Source organism: Oncorhynchus clarkii, chromosome 30 (assembly GCF_045791955.1).
Source record: "Oncorhynchus clarkii lewisi isolate Uvic-CL-2024 chromosome 30, UVic_Ocla_1.0, whole genome shotgun sequence".
In the NCBI taxonomy this organism is placed as follows: Eukaryota; Metazoa; Chordata; class Actinopteri; order Salmoniformes; family Salmonidae; genus Oncorhynchus; species Oncorhynchus clarkii.
The window spans coordinates 35,554,017-35,568,942 of NC_092176.1; the positions used below are offsets into that span (position 1 = coordinate 35,554,017).

General features: G+C 43.6%; 1 protein-coding gene across 2 annotated transcripts in view; it reads right to left on the reverse strand.

The window, feature by feature from the left end:
• LOC139389678 (cytosolic arginine sensor for mTORC1 subunit 1-like) overlaps positions 1 to 14,926 on the reverse strand; it is a 26,626-nt gene continuing 11,700 nt past the window's right edge. The window contains exons 4-10 of one of the 2 annotated variants that reach the window (XR_011629418.1): positions 13,867 to 14,002; positions 13,455 to 13,578; positions 13,151 to 13,261; positions 6,901 to 6,983; positions 6,704 to 6,798; positions 1,577 to 1,703; positions 1,316 to 1,441 (exon numbers count right to left, since the gene is read on the reverse strand). Coding sequence is in view for 1 of the 2 variants with exons in the window: in XM_071136562.1 (XP_070992663.1) it covers positions 1,635 to 1,703; positions 6,704 to 6,798; positions 6,901 to 6,983; positions 13,151 to 13,261; positions 13,455 to 13,578; positions 13,867 to 14,002 (618 nt within the window). In the remaining variant the exon portion in view is untranslated. Of the gene's footprint in view, positions 1,704 to 6,703; positions 6,799 to 6,900; positions 6,984 to 13,150; positions 13,262 to 13,454; positions 13,579 to 13,866; positions 14,003 to 14,926 lie in introns of both variants that reach the window. The other variant, XM_071136562.1, reaches the window with a different exon arrangement.

Sequence of the window (14,926 nt, forward strand, 5' to 3'; positions counted from 1 at the left end):
GTAGGTTATTCTTTTAACAATCCAAGTATGTCACAAATGGTTAACTGTTGTTGTAAGAGTACAGTAAACATATTTACCAAACATATTGTAAGTCTGTTAGAGTTCTTCTGTGCTGGTGTGCGAAGGAGACACTTATGATGACTTGATCAACTCTAATATACAAGTGGTGTCTCAACCACAACCAATAAAGGAAATGTCACATTTTCTTAGAATTTCTATAAAAATATCATGTTTTAGTGTGGAACTTTCTCCTCCCATTTAAATGCACACCCACTCATCTAATATAGATTACAAGTCTACTCAACAAGACTGAAGAAACACAACGGTTGTCATGAAGACATTGCATAACTTAGTTTGACAAAGCATGTGTAATGCCTCAAACCCATATCTAAGCTATTTTAGTGTAAATTCATCCATACAAAAGTAAATTAACAATCAAATGTTAACTGGGAAAAAATGAGGTGACAACGTATCCATAATGAAGTCCAGAACCAATACATTATTTAATAATAAATGTCTTAATTGTGCAAATTGAAAAAGAAAATTGAAGAATAAGACAATAAAGTACAGAAATGTTGACCCTTAAAAAAAATATTGATATTGAAACTGCATCAGGGAATAAAGCTACTCTTTAACCTGGATAATCATGGGATGTTATTTTTTCCCCTAGTATTGCCTGCGTATGTTTTTCCAAGAAAATATCATTCTGATATGTTTAACAATTAACACTAATTTCCACCAATACACCTCAAACTTTACCTTGTCTTTTTTTCTCTAATGTGATTGTCCAAAATAAGACTTGTGCTGACATCACTGAGCGGCTTCAGTTATTGGGGTGCGATTAGCCCATTTATGTGCCTTACTATTTGTGAAGATATGGCGAAAAAAGAAAACGAAAAGCACCAATGGAGAATAGTGTTTTACCAATGCATAAGTTGTGCTTCACATAATTCACTCAACCATGAAATAACTTGACCTTTGACACAAAGGGTGGCGTTCTGACACAGCATTACGATATGAACACCACTGGAAGACAGTCGTGTTGTTTATAGTACTAGTAACACGTTTGTGCCCTGCGGCAAGCAGGTAAGTAGCATAAGAAAATCCATCACGGTTACATTTTATAAACTGCGGGTATTATGCATTATTACATGTTATAAACATGTACAATCCTTTATAATGCGTTATTACAAGGCATGGGCTATGACTCGATGGCTGTTATTTAGTCAGGATCTTTATGAGACGATAACAAGACATGAGGGGGTTATATATGCCTATAACAAGTCTTCTAATGAAAACACAACCGCATCATAATGCATTATACCTGCAGGCCTTAAGTACAGTGTTACCATCATCACAACAGTACTTCTGTTCACCAATCCCCTTGTCCCATTGGTCAGGGGTCCTGGCAGCGTCCAAACAATGCGTCTCCCAGGGAATTCTGGGAAGACAAGAGGCTCTCTTCAGACACCCCTTCCTTGAAGCGCTTTTGGTGGTCATGGCAACAAAGTTTATGGTTAATACTGCTCACGCTGCAGTGCTAGTCTAGGCACGGAGTTCGCATCTCTCTTCAGACCTGTACTGCCCCAGGACACGGAGAGGGGTGTAGTATGGACCAAGACGCCAGGTCGCCATCAGCAGGCTGGCTCTTTCCTGTGCTGCCGGAGCATCTCAGTCACACTCACTATGTCCTCTTCAGGTACCTACAGTAGAACAGGAGAAGAGAACATAATGGAATATGGGTCCAATTCCTACTCCATCAGCATCTTAAATCAGATGTTATTGCGGGTGTAGCAAAATGCTTGTGTTCCTAGCTCCAACAGTGCAGTAATATCTAACATTATACAACAGGTCTAATCCTGAATGCTGATAGATTAAAACCCCATGCCAACTGTTGTCTATTCCACAATTTACCACCGGCTAAATCTATGATGTTGAAATGCCTATTTACTCTGTTCCATCTGACTGCGCAATCCACAGTCTCATCACCCCAGCCAGGCAATTTATAAACTTGATCTCCACTATAAAAAGCATCTAGACATTATCTCACATTTCTTTTAGACTGACATTTAGTTTTCAACATAAACCTTGCTGTCTGTCTCTCCGACATGAATCATGAATCAGCTGCCATAATTTATGGCTATGTACAAAGAAATGTCATTTAAAAAAAGGTCAAACGAAATGAAATGCAGCTAGTTTGCAGTCTTTCCAGTTTTAGTTTGAAGTGATTGTGTTAGCTGTGTTTTTGGTTAGCTCCTCTGAACGACAGTGTCCAGACGAGTGAACACATTTTCTATGCCAGGCGAAATCTTGCCTCATTAGCTCTAGTATTTATGTAACCTTTATTTAACTAGTTAAGAGGAGGTGCTCTTGTTCTCCATGGACTTCAGTGTCCCAGAACTTTTTGGAGTTAGAGCTACAGGATGCAAATTTCTGTCTGAAAAAGCTAGCCTTTGCTTTCCTGACTGGCTGCGTGTATTGGTTCCTGACTTCCCTGAACAGTTGCATATCGCGGGGACTATTCGATGCTATTGCAGTCCGCCACAGGATGTTTTTGTGCTGGTCGAGGGCAGTCAGGTCTGGAGTGAACCAAGGGCTATATCTGTTCTTAGTTCTGCATTTTTTGAACGGAGCATGCTTATCTAAAATGGGGAGGAAGTTACTTTTAAGGAATGACCAGGCATCCTCAACTGACGGGATGAGGTCAATGTCCTTCCAGGATACCCGGGCCAGGTCGATTAGAAAGGCCTGCTCACAGAAGTGTTTTAGGGAGTGTTTAACAGTGATGAGGGGTGGTCGTTTGACTGCGGATCCGTAGCGGATACAGGCAATGAGGCAGTGATCGCTGAGATCCTGGTTGAAGACAGCGGAGGTGTATTTGGAGGGCCAGTTGGTCAGGATGACGTCTATGAGGGTGCCCTTGTTTACAGATTTAGGGATGGTGTGTGTGTGTGTGTGTGTGTGTGTGTGTGTGTGTGTGTGTACAGTCAACTTAGTGTATTTAAACTTCTGAGCCACTGGAATTGTGATACAGTTCATTATAAAGTGAAATAATCTGTCTAAACAATTGTTGGAAAAATTACCTGTGTCATGCACAAAGTAGATGTCCTAACTGACTTGCCAAAACTATAGTTTGTTAACAAGACATTTGTGGAGTGGTTAAAAAACGAGTTAATGACTCCAACCTAAGTGCATGTAAACTTCCGACTTCAACTGTACATGTGAAATGGGAAAAACAGTATGTAACCATTATTAAAGTGAGCAGTGTTCCATTATTAAAGTGAGCAGTGTTTCATGTCTATGTACATAGGCAGTAGCCTCTAAGGTGCAGAGTTGAGTAACCAGGCGGTAGCCTGTTAGTGACAGTGACTAAGTTCAGGGCAGGGTACTGGGTGGAGGCTGGCTAGTGATGACTATTTAAGCTGGAAGCTGTTTTTCCTTCTCTCGGTCCCAGCTTTGATGCAGCTGTACTGACCTCTCCTTCTGGATGATAGTGGGGTGAACAGACTGTGGCTCGGGTGGCTGAGGTCTTGATGATCTTCTTGGCCTTCCTGTGACACCGGGTGCTGTAGATGTCCTGGAGGGCAGGCATGTTACCCCCGCAGGAGAGCCCTGCGGTTACAATGGTGCAGTACCAGGCGGTGATACCGTCAAACAGGACACTCTCAATGGTGCATCTGTAAAGAGAGTCTTAGGGGCCAAGACAAATTTCTTCAGCCTCCTGAGGTTGAAGAGGTGCTGTTGCGCTTTCTTCACCACGCGGTCAGCGTGGGTGGACCATTTTAGATTGTCAGCGATGTGTACGACAAGGAACTTGAAGCTTTTCCCCTTCTCTACTGTGGCCCTTCAATTTGGATGGAGGCGAGTTCCCTCTGCTGTCTCCTGAAGTCCAAGATCAGCTCCTCATTTTGTTGACGTTGAGGGAGAGGTTATTTTCCTGGCACCACTCTGCCAAAGCTCTCACCTCCTCCCTGTAGTCTCGTCGTTGTTGGTAATCAGGCCTACCGCTGTTGTGTTGTCTGCAAACTTGATGGTTGAGTTGGAGGCGTGTGTGGCCACGCAGTCATGGATGAACAGGGAGTACAGGAGGGGGCTGAGCACACATCCTTGTGGGGCCCCTGTGTTGAGGGGGGTGGCCTGGGGGGTGGCCCATCAGGAAGACCCAGTTGCACAGGACAGGGTTCAGACTGGGGGTCCCGAGCTTAATGATGAGCTTGGAGGGTACTATGGTGCTGAAGTGGGGCTGTTACGGTGACAGTATTACCGCCACACCGGAGGTCACCAGTCATGACCGCAGTCAAATTCCACGTGACCGTTTAGTCATGGTAACTAGGCTTCTTCAAGCTCTGATGCTGCTGATGGTCATTAGTTAATTGCATTTTTCAATATTTGCGCTTATAGCCAACTGCTATGTGCACATTGCTGCGCTGATAAATATAAAGAAATAGCCTAATAGTTTATCAACATTTTAAGCTAAACGTGTTGCATCAGCCTCATTACTTTTAAAAGTGTTTTATTTAATGCGTGTGGTTGTATTAATTTGGGATCTATCACATCCCACAACTGTCCCAGACTATATTTGGAATATTTGTTAATTGCACAGAAGGACACCTTTTAGAGTAGGTCAACTTTTGTACTAATGGAGGAGAATGGATTGACATATGCTAGTGCTTTTGATGTTCGTTAGGCCTACTCATCTTGTTGAAGGTTAAATGTGGACAGTTCTTCTAACATTTTCAATAACAAGGACGTGCGCAGATGCGTCCCGATCTATCGGTACTCACTTGTAGCCTACTTTTTTAGATGAGATGCCTGTGAGAAGGACCCGATCACGTGACGGACATTGGCTAATAAGAATTTAGATATCTGAGCGAGCCATGTGAGGGAGAGGTGCTTCAGAGCACGGCAGCTGGGAGAAGGGAATTAAAATATTCAGCCCCAGGGCACAACAGCCACTTTGGCTACAAAAGGCATGGATTTATTAGATGGCATTACGCTGGAAGCCTGGTTAGAAGATTATCAAGTGCTTGTCAAATTGTGCATGAGAGACTGATGAAGTGTGTGCAGCCTGCACAAAAAACTAAGCAGAGTTCATGCCTTTCATGCAACTTTTTTCAAAATCATCATTAGTTGCATTATGCAGCCTTAGAATGTATAAAACTTTTTAACATATAGCTCAACATTTGCATCACAACTAAAGTTGCAAACACAACTCTAGATTTTGCAGATTCCTGTTTCTTTGTTCACCGCTCAACACAGAATAGCGGCATGTGCGCACTCTCTCAAACCGTTTGGAGAAAATATCCTTTCTATTTTATTCAGTTCAATTGTATTGTTCATACTATCAAATAATGCCACATAATTTTAGGCATATCTTCTCTGCTAAATTAACTAGTGTAGCCCATAGCCATATTGGGGCCTGACATACTGACATCTCAGAGTATGCTATTCTGGCCTTCTGGATATTCTGTCCCTTCATATCATGTTTCTATGAGCCAAAATAAATAATGGATGTATTGTGATGGCGTATATTAAATTGATTTATTATACTTTTTAAAATGTAGATGTTCCAAAGGTCTGCATCTGTGGCTTGTAGGCTAAATGTGTTCACGTAATTAACAGTCAATTACCTTGAGACCGGCAGTTATTTGCTTGACAATCCCGACTGACAAAATGTAATGACCGCCACAGCCCTATGTTGAAGGCTGAGCTGTAGTCAATGAACAGCATTCTTACATAGGTATTCCTCGTCCAGATAGGATATGACAGTGTGCAGTGTGATGGCATCATCCGTGGATGTATTGGGGGGGATATGGAAATTGCAGTGGGTGACAGCTAAGGTGATATGATCCTTACCTAGCCTCTCAAAGCACTTCATGACAGAAGTGACGGAGCGATAGTCATTTAGGTCAGTTACTTTTGCTTTCTTGGGTACAGAAACAATGGTGGACATCTTGAACCAAGTGTGGAGAGCAGACTGTGATAGGGAGAGATTGAATATGTCCGTAAACACTCCAGCCAGCAGGTCTGCACATGCTCTGAGGACGCGGCTAGGGATGCCATCTGGGCAGGCAGCCTTGAGGGGGTTAACACGCTTAAACGTCTTACTCACGTCGGCCATGGAGAACTAGAGCTTACAGCGGGAGCGGCCCGCGTCGGTGGCACTGTGTTATCCTCAAAGTGGGCGAAGAATGTGTTTGTTTAGCTTGTCCGGAAGCAATATGTCAGGTTCCGCAATGTGGATGGTTTTCCATTTATAATCTGATTGTCTTCAGCATGAGAAGTATTCTGACTGACAGCTTATCTCTCAGTCAGGTATCTCACGTCAAACTATCAGTGTCATTCAGGTGTCAACTATGCAGATAGTGCAGAAGACACGTCAGACCAACAAAAGCTGGAAAGTCCACAGGAAGCGGTTGATTTAGCATCCTCTGACAAATCAAACGTTCATTCTGTCATCTGATAGCGCTGCTGACATTCTTGTGATGTTTATAAGCCCTGTTGCAAACACCTGCTACTGTATTCTTGGATAAAATAACTATCACAGTCATTATACTACACGCTACCCTTTATCCAGGGGTGAAGAGTGCCCTCTGTTGGTCAGAATCAGAACATACCCTCTTCTAAAGTTCTGTACTCCATGTTCTGTAGTGTAAAGCTGGGTGCCAGTGGCTGTCACATCAGCAGCTAAAGGCTTGCTCACCAGGGCATGGTCGAAGCTGAAGGTGCTGATATAATAGGCTGAGATGTCGTTGTCGGCTAAGGGCTGGGATATCTGGGCAACAATGCCACACTCGTCTGGAGAAGAGAAGAGAGATGGAGAGATCAACAATGAAGTATTTGTAGTATCAGTGTCAGCCTACCCACGTTAGAGTTGGGCATGATTAAAAGGTAGTTTACCGAAACCCAGAGGCTGTCCCCCAATGCGCACCATCCTCCACAGCTCCCTGGAGGAACTCGTGAAGAGAAGATCAGCAGGGAACCTAGAACACACACACACACATACACAGTGTTGGTCAAGCAGGGAACCTAGAATACACACACACACACACACACACACACACACACACACACACACACACACACACACACACACACACACACACACACACACACACACAGTTGGTCAAGCAGGGAACCTAGAACACACACACACACACACACACACATACACATACACACATACACAGTGTTGGTCATTGCTGCTACCATGTATCACAGGCCAGAATTCAGGAGGAGCAACAGCACCACCATCTGGCTATCGCCTACCATTGAACACCTGACTAACGTCTGTGTGACGCCTGACTCTTAAAAAAATAGCCTGGAGCCATAGTGCTATTATAATACCGTAAAGTCTCAACTGCGGGAGGGTCTACATATTTCTTTATTCTATTTTCTTTATTTTAGGCTCAAAAGAAGTGTCCTCTTTCATCAGGGGTTTCAAACTCATTCAATGGAGGGCCTAGTGTCTGCTGGTTTTTGTTTTTTCCTTTCAATTCAGACCCAGACAACCAGGTGAGGAGAGTTCCTTACTAACCAGTGACCTTAATTCCTCAATGAAGTACAAAGGAGGAGCGTAAACCCACAGACACTCGGCCCTCTGTGAGTTTGGCATGTCTTATATGGCACTGCAGGCACATTTTTAATAACAATAGTAATATATACAACATGCATCAATCCACTGTCTCGAAGGTATCCATCAACTTTGCTACTTTGCTTATAGTCCTTGGGGCCCGTGCGTCATGTCTTCAACTGTGTAGGCCTATCATTACCCGTTGCACTGTTTTCCTCTAAGTCTCAAACTAACCATCGTCAAATCCTTTCAAATAAAGGAAGGTGCATAGAGTCAAATAAGCACTAGGCCACAAGTTATTTTTTGTATTACATTGTTATTGATTACTACATTGTTATGTTTAGTGCTTGCAAGAAAGGCATTTCACTGTACTTGTGCATGTGACAACTTGAAACATTTCATTTCTATTGTTCTTTTGATATGTTTCTGCTGATAATTTATGCCATTTGGTAGGCTATTTGTTAGTCAACAAAAATTGGATACATGAAGCTTCTCGTCATTAGCCTACTTGTTACTCTAGAATACGAATTGAAGCCTTACTCACCATAATGTTATAAATGAAAAATCTAGTTGACATCGGTAGGCTAAAGTTCTCTTTCATGTCTGCTTCTCTCACAAAGCGAGGACTTTTAGGACCGGAGGCGAGGACTTTTAGGACCGGAGGCGAGGACTTTTAGGACCGGAGGCGAGGACTTTTAGGACCGGAGGCGAGGACTTTTAGGACCGGAGGCGAGGACTTTTAGGACTGGAGGCGAGGACTTTTAGGAAGATCAAAACAGTGTGGACTAGAAGGCAGGACAGGAGATCATGAGGTGGGCTTTGCGCTGTATAGTGTGTTCGCTCACTTCTTAGTTCAGTAGGGAGAGTTTTGGAGAAGGGAAGCCAATCCGTTTAGATGTTGTGAAGAATATATGAGTATAGGTTACTCCATTGGCATGTACACGGTCTGCTCTGCCATTGCGCTCCTTCACACCAGGGTGAAGGAGAGTTTTTAAGATGGAAATCGTAAAACTGGACCAGTAAGAATACAAAATAAAAATGAAATAGGTCCCCAATAGCGTGTGAATGTTTAATGTTGCCTTTTGGTGACCGGAGACCTTTCGAAAATACAGTTTAATGTCAGGTTATTTCTAGTTCACAAAAGCTTATGGAAATAAACTCAGCAAAAAAAGAAACGTCCCCTTTTCAGGACCCTGTCTTTCAAAGATATTTGGTATTTTACTAATTAACTTCACAGATCATCATTGTAAAGAGTTTAAACACTGTTTCTCATGCTTGTTCATTGAACTATAAACAATTAATGAACGCGCACCTGTGGAACGGTCGTTAAGACACTAACAGCTTACAGATGGTAGGCAATTAAAGGTCACAGTTATGAAAACTTAGGACACTAAAAAGGCCTTTCTACGGACTCTGAAAAACACCAAAAGAAAGATGCCCATGGTCCCTGCTCATCTGTGTGAATGTGCCTTAGGCATGCTGCCTGCATCAATTTGGAGGTGGAGGGTCCGTCATGGTATGGGGAGTTGTGTCACAGCATCATCGGACTGAGCTCGTTGTCATTGCAGGCAATCTCAACGCTGTGCGTTACAGATAAGACATCCTCCTCCCTCATGTGGTACCCTTCCTGCAGGCTCATCCTGACATGACCCTCCAGCATGACAATGCCACCAGCCATACTGCTCGTTCTGTGTGTGATTTCCTGCAAGACAGGAATGTCAATGTTCTGCCATGGCCAGCGAAGAGCCCGGATCTCAATCCCATTGAGCACGTCTGGGACCTGTTGGATCAGAGGGTGAGGGCTAGGGCCATTCCCCCCAGAAATGTCCAGAAACTTGCAGGTGCCTAGGTGGAAGAGTAGGGTAACATCTCACAGCAAGAACTGGCAAATCTGGTGCAGTCCACGAGGTGGAGATGCACTACAGTACTTAATGCAGCTGGTGGCCACACCAGATACTGACTGTTAGTTTTAGTTTTTAGTTTTGATTTTGACCCCCCCCCCCCCCCCCTTTTGTTCAGGGACACATTATTCAATTTCCGTTAGTTCAGTTTGTGTCTCAGTTGTTGAATCTTGTTATGTTCATACAAATATTTACACATGTTAAGTTTGCTGAAAATAAACACAGTTGACAGTGAGAGGACGTTTCATTTTTTGCCGAGTTTAGGAGTACGCCATCTCAATGTCTGGAAGGAATGTAAATCTTTTCCCAGTCACATGCAGAAAGTTCATTCAGGAAAGCCTGTTCACAAAACTGCTCGACATTCCCTTTATTACCTGAGGGGGTAATTTGGGGATTTTATTGTGCCTTGCACACGCACATTGTTTAGGCAGATACAGATGTCTGGGTACTTACGCAGGTTATTAGTTAGGATAATATCAATTAGCGTTGATTTAGAGAGGTCTTTAGGGTTCAGCCTTGTACCTGCCTTTATCAGCTGGGTGAAATTCAACGTATTGCATAGCCCTTATATGGCGTTGGAGTTTGGCGATAACCAGTCCCAGTTTAAAATTGCCCATGAGAACCATTTAATTTTTCCCCCAGATACGTAAGAGCTCAGCAAGGGAATCTAGAGACTCGACCCTATCACATAGGAGCTCAGCAAGGGAATCTAGAGACTCGACCCTATCACATAGGAGCTCAGCAAGGGAATCTAGAGACTCGACCCTATCACATAGGAATTCAGAAGCTGACAGTTGCAATTTCATAAAACACTAGATACGGTGGAATACAGACAAAACCCACTGGAAAAGAAAAGCTGCTGCACTGTCAGGTAAACTGGAGAAAAGCTGCTGCGCTGTCAGGTAAACTGGAGAAAAGCTGCGGCGCTGTCAGGTAAACTGGAGAAAAGCTGCGGCGCTGTCAGGTAAACTGGAGAAAAGCTGCGGCGCTGTCAGGTAAACTGGAGAAAAGCTGCTGCACTGTCAGGTAAACTGGAGAAAAGCTGCTGCGCTGTCAGGTAAACTGGAGAAAAGCTGCTGCGCTGTCAGGTAAACTGGAGAAAAGCTGCGGCGCTGTCAGGTAAACTGGAGAAAATCTGCTGCGCTGTCAGGTAAACTGGAGAAAAGCTGCTGCGCTGTCAGGTAAACTGGAGAAAAGCTGCTGCACTGTCAGGTAAACTGGAGAAAAGCTGCTGCACTGTCAGGTACACTGGAGAAAAGCTGCTGCACTGTCAGGTAAACTGGAGAAAAGCTGCTGCACTGTCAGGTAAACTGGAGAAAAGCTGCTGCGCTGTCAGGTAAACTGGAGAAAAGCTGCTGCACTGTCAGGTAAACTGGAGAAAAGCTGCTGCGCTGTCAGGTAAACTGGAGAAAAGCTGCTGTGCTGTCAGGTAAACTGGAGAAAAGCTGCTGCGCTGTCAGGTAAACTGGAGAAAAGCTGCTGCGCTGTCAGGTAAACTGGAGAAAAGCTGCTGCGCTGTCAGGTAAACTGGAGAAAAGCTGCTGCACTGTCAGGTAAACTGGAGAAAAGCTGCTGCACTGTCAGGTACACTGGAGAAAAGCTGCTGCGCTGCTGCACTGTCAGGTAAACTGGAGAAAAGCTGCTGCGCTGTCAGGTAAACTGGAGAAAAGCTGCTGCGCTGTCAGGTAAACTGGAGAAAAGCTGCTGCACTGTCAGGTAAACTGGAGAAAAGCTGCTGCACTGTCAGGTAAACTGGAGAAAAGCTGCTGCACTGTCAGATAAACTGGAGAAAAGCTGCTGCACTGTCAGGTACACTGGAGAAAAGCTGCTGCACTGTCAGGTAAACTGGAGAAAAGCTGCTGCACTGTCAGGTAACCTGGAGAAAAGCTGCTGCACTGTCAGGTAAACTGGAGAAAAGCTGCTGCACTGTCAGGTAAACTGGAGAAAAGCTGCTGCACTGTCAGGTACACTGGAGAAAAGCTGCTGCACTGTCAGGTAAACTGGAGAAAAGCTGCTGCACTGTCAGGTAAACTGGAGAAAAGCTGCTGTGCTGTCAGGTAAACTGGAGAAAAGCTGCTGCACTGTCAGGTAAACTGGAGAAAAGCTGCTGCACTGTCAGGTACACTGGAGAAAAGCTGCTGCACTGTCAGGTAAACTGGAGAAAAGCTGCTGCACTGTCAGGTAAACTGGAGAAAAGCTGCTGCACAGTCAGGTAAACTGGGGTTACGGGGGGACATTTGAAAAGATCTGGGGAGACTCCCTATTGGAGGAAATAACGACCAATATAGCATAATTGGGTCTGTCAAACAGGTAAGACTACCCTACTTAAAAATGGCTCCAACAAAGCTTTTAGTAAATTGGCCTAATCAACTTTCCGCACTGGGCACTGTCCATTTTTATTTTTGAAATACAGTGTATTTGGAAAGTATTCAGACCCCTTCCCTTTTCCCATATTGTTACATTACAGCATGTTCCTCAATTATTATATATTTTTTTAAGTAATCCATTTTAGAATGAGGCTGTAATGTAACAAAATGTGGAATAATAACAAAAAAAGGGTCTGCATACTTTGCGATGGCACTTTAGGCCTAGATCCAGGAGTGCCGGCTGCATATTAACTAGCCTAATCTTTTTTTTTATATACCATAAAATAAGTTGTTACTGTTCTTTGTGATATGCCTATTTTAGCTAAATGTACTATTTTACAGTCATGCTAAGCATAGTCTTATAAGATTTTTTCATTGTATAAGATGGACATTTCATGTTCATTGTCTGATATGAAATAATAAACTGACACATAACAAGTGTCACGTGTAAACAACGTCTAAATGATGTTAGCAATGTATTACTATCCTTCAATAAAACAAACTCCAAAGCAAATCAGGGGGAGAAAAATAGGTTTATTCAGAGAGGACAAATCAAGATGTTATGCTGGGAGTCAGATGTTCAGTCTCCCCCTGTCCTCAGCATTTCCCCCCAGAACAAAGGACAGGATGCCACTTATAACCCCCCACCCTAGCCTGGGGTTGACCAATCAGAAGTCCTTGCAGGACAACTTGGCCAATGGCCAAATAACAAGTATCCCACTCCAGACTCAATGTACAGACCAATGAAAACGTGGCCCACGTAGAACACGTTGCTCTGAGTTCAGGAGTGACATTCCACAGATGTTGAACTGAAACCCAAATTCTACTTACAATTAGCTATTGACCATTGGTACTCTAATTTTTTGTCCTCTCAAACTCTGCGTTGTGTATTCATCTTCCAAATACTATTGCAATGACGTGTGCATGTCACATGACGTGAACACGTCGGCAGTTTGACTGCTAAGAAAAAAATATTAAAAATAATAATTAGGTGGGTGCTTATATGTCCTATTTCTTGTGTGTATTATACGCATGTGTGAAATTGAGATAGGGGGAGTTTGGTTTTGCATATCTTAAGACCCTCAGAGAGTGGGGTCACGGCCAGGGTCAGCCATTATCAATGGGGACCCTGGAGCAATTAGGGTTAAGTGCTTTGCTGAAGGGCACAGAGATTTTTTACCGTCTTGGCTCAAGGATTCTAATTAGCAACCTTTTGGTTACTGGCCCAACGCTCTAACCGATAGGCCACCCACAAAGTGAAACTTTAAGTCAGCTCAGATGTAAGAGAGGTGAGAGGAGATGAGTCTTACTGTCTTTGTGCCTCTGTGTCCATGACCAGAGAGACGTAGCCATCGATCAGAGAGAAGGAAAAGAACTTGATACAGTCCAGGTCCTGGCTGGGAAGAGCACCCTCTTTAGGACTGAGGAAGAAAATCATTTTACACCACAGACTCAGAATAAGACCACTTATGTGCCATCTTAAAACAACTTGTTTTTTTTTACAAAAATATGGCAGAACCATTACCCCAAGTAAGGATTTCACACGGCAGCCATCTTGACTTGAACTGGTAAGGCAACAAAAGGGACAAGGGTTTTGCGCGGAGCAGAGCTCACCTGTTGGAGTAGAAGAGAACGTCGATGAGTGTTGTTGCGATGGCAGGCAGAGTGTCTGGGTCCAGACTCATCACACAGAACTGGTTCTGAGGTATCAGCAAAGGGTGCACTGTCAGCTGGGGGGCTGGATATGAAACAGAAGGGGAATAATAGTATAGAACCTGAACCCAACCTGAAATAACCTATAGCACTGGGACAGTGAGAAGTAGTGTTATAGAGTACAAGCATGTCTTCACTTTATCATGTGGGGGGATTTTATTGTAAAACATGGCTATTCTGTTACCCATAGTTCCCTTCAAAAAAAGAGCACAGACTGATAATATCGTTTCTCTATGTCTGTCCCTTTCTGTGACTCCCTCCAATACATTCAGTCTCACCCCCCCTCCCCTCCCCTCTCTCTGCTGCGACGTACCTTCTTTGCCGTTCTTCTGGAAGCCATTGTGGACATCTTGGCTGAGAACAGCAGAGTACTCTCCCCCCACCTCTCTGTAGATGTTGAACTCTTCCTCCAGAGTGTTAATAACGACAGCCAGGTCCTTCTCCCTCACCTACAGTAAGACACTATTAATAACGACAGCCAGGTTCTTCTCCCTCACCTACAGTAAGACAGTATTAATAACAACAGCCAGGTCTTTCTCCCTCACCTACAGTAAGACAGTATTAATAACTACAACCAGGTCCTTCTCCCTCACCTACAGTAAGACAGTATTAATAACTACAACCAGGTCCTTCTCCCTCACCTACAGTAAGACAGTATTAATAACTACAGCCAGGTCCTTCTCCCTCACCTACAGTAAGACAGTATTAATAACTACAACCAGGTCCTTCTCCCTCACCTACAGTAAGACAGTATTAATAACTACAACCAGGTCCTTCTCCCTCACCTACAGTAAGACAGTATTAATAACTACAACCAGGTCCTTCTCCCTCACCTACAGTAAGACAGTATTAATAACAACAGCCAGGTCCTTCTCCCTCACCTACAGTAAGACATTATTAATAACTACAACCAGGTCCTTCTCCCTCACCTACAGTAAGACAGTATTAATAACTACAACCAGGTCCTTCTCCCTCACCTACAGTAAGACAGTATTAATAACTACAACCAGGTCCTTCTCCCTCACCTACAGTAAGACATTATTAATAACTACAACCAGGTCCTTCTCCTTCACCTACAGTAAGACAGTATTAATAACTACAACCAGGTCCTTCTCCCTCACCTAAAGTAAGCGGACAACATACAGTCAGTGACATTGAGAGAGAGAATTTTTAAAAAGCTACATTGTAGTCACTTCTATTACTTCAAATGGACTAGTGGCCTATTTGTACTTATAACATTTATCTTACGTTTGGAGTGGGACAAATGCAACTGCTTTGCAAAGCTATACCTACTTCATCACAACTTATCATCGGCGTCTTCCGTAACATGCAACACTTTGACCCACTGCTCCCACCATTGTGGGAAATGCTCT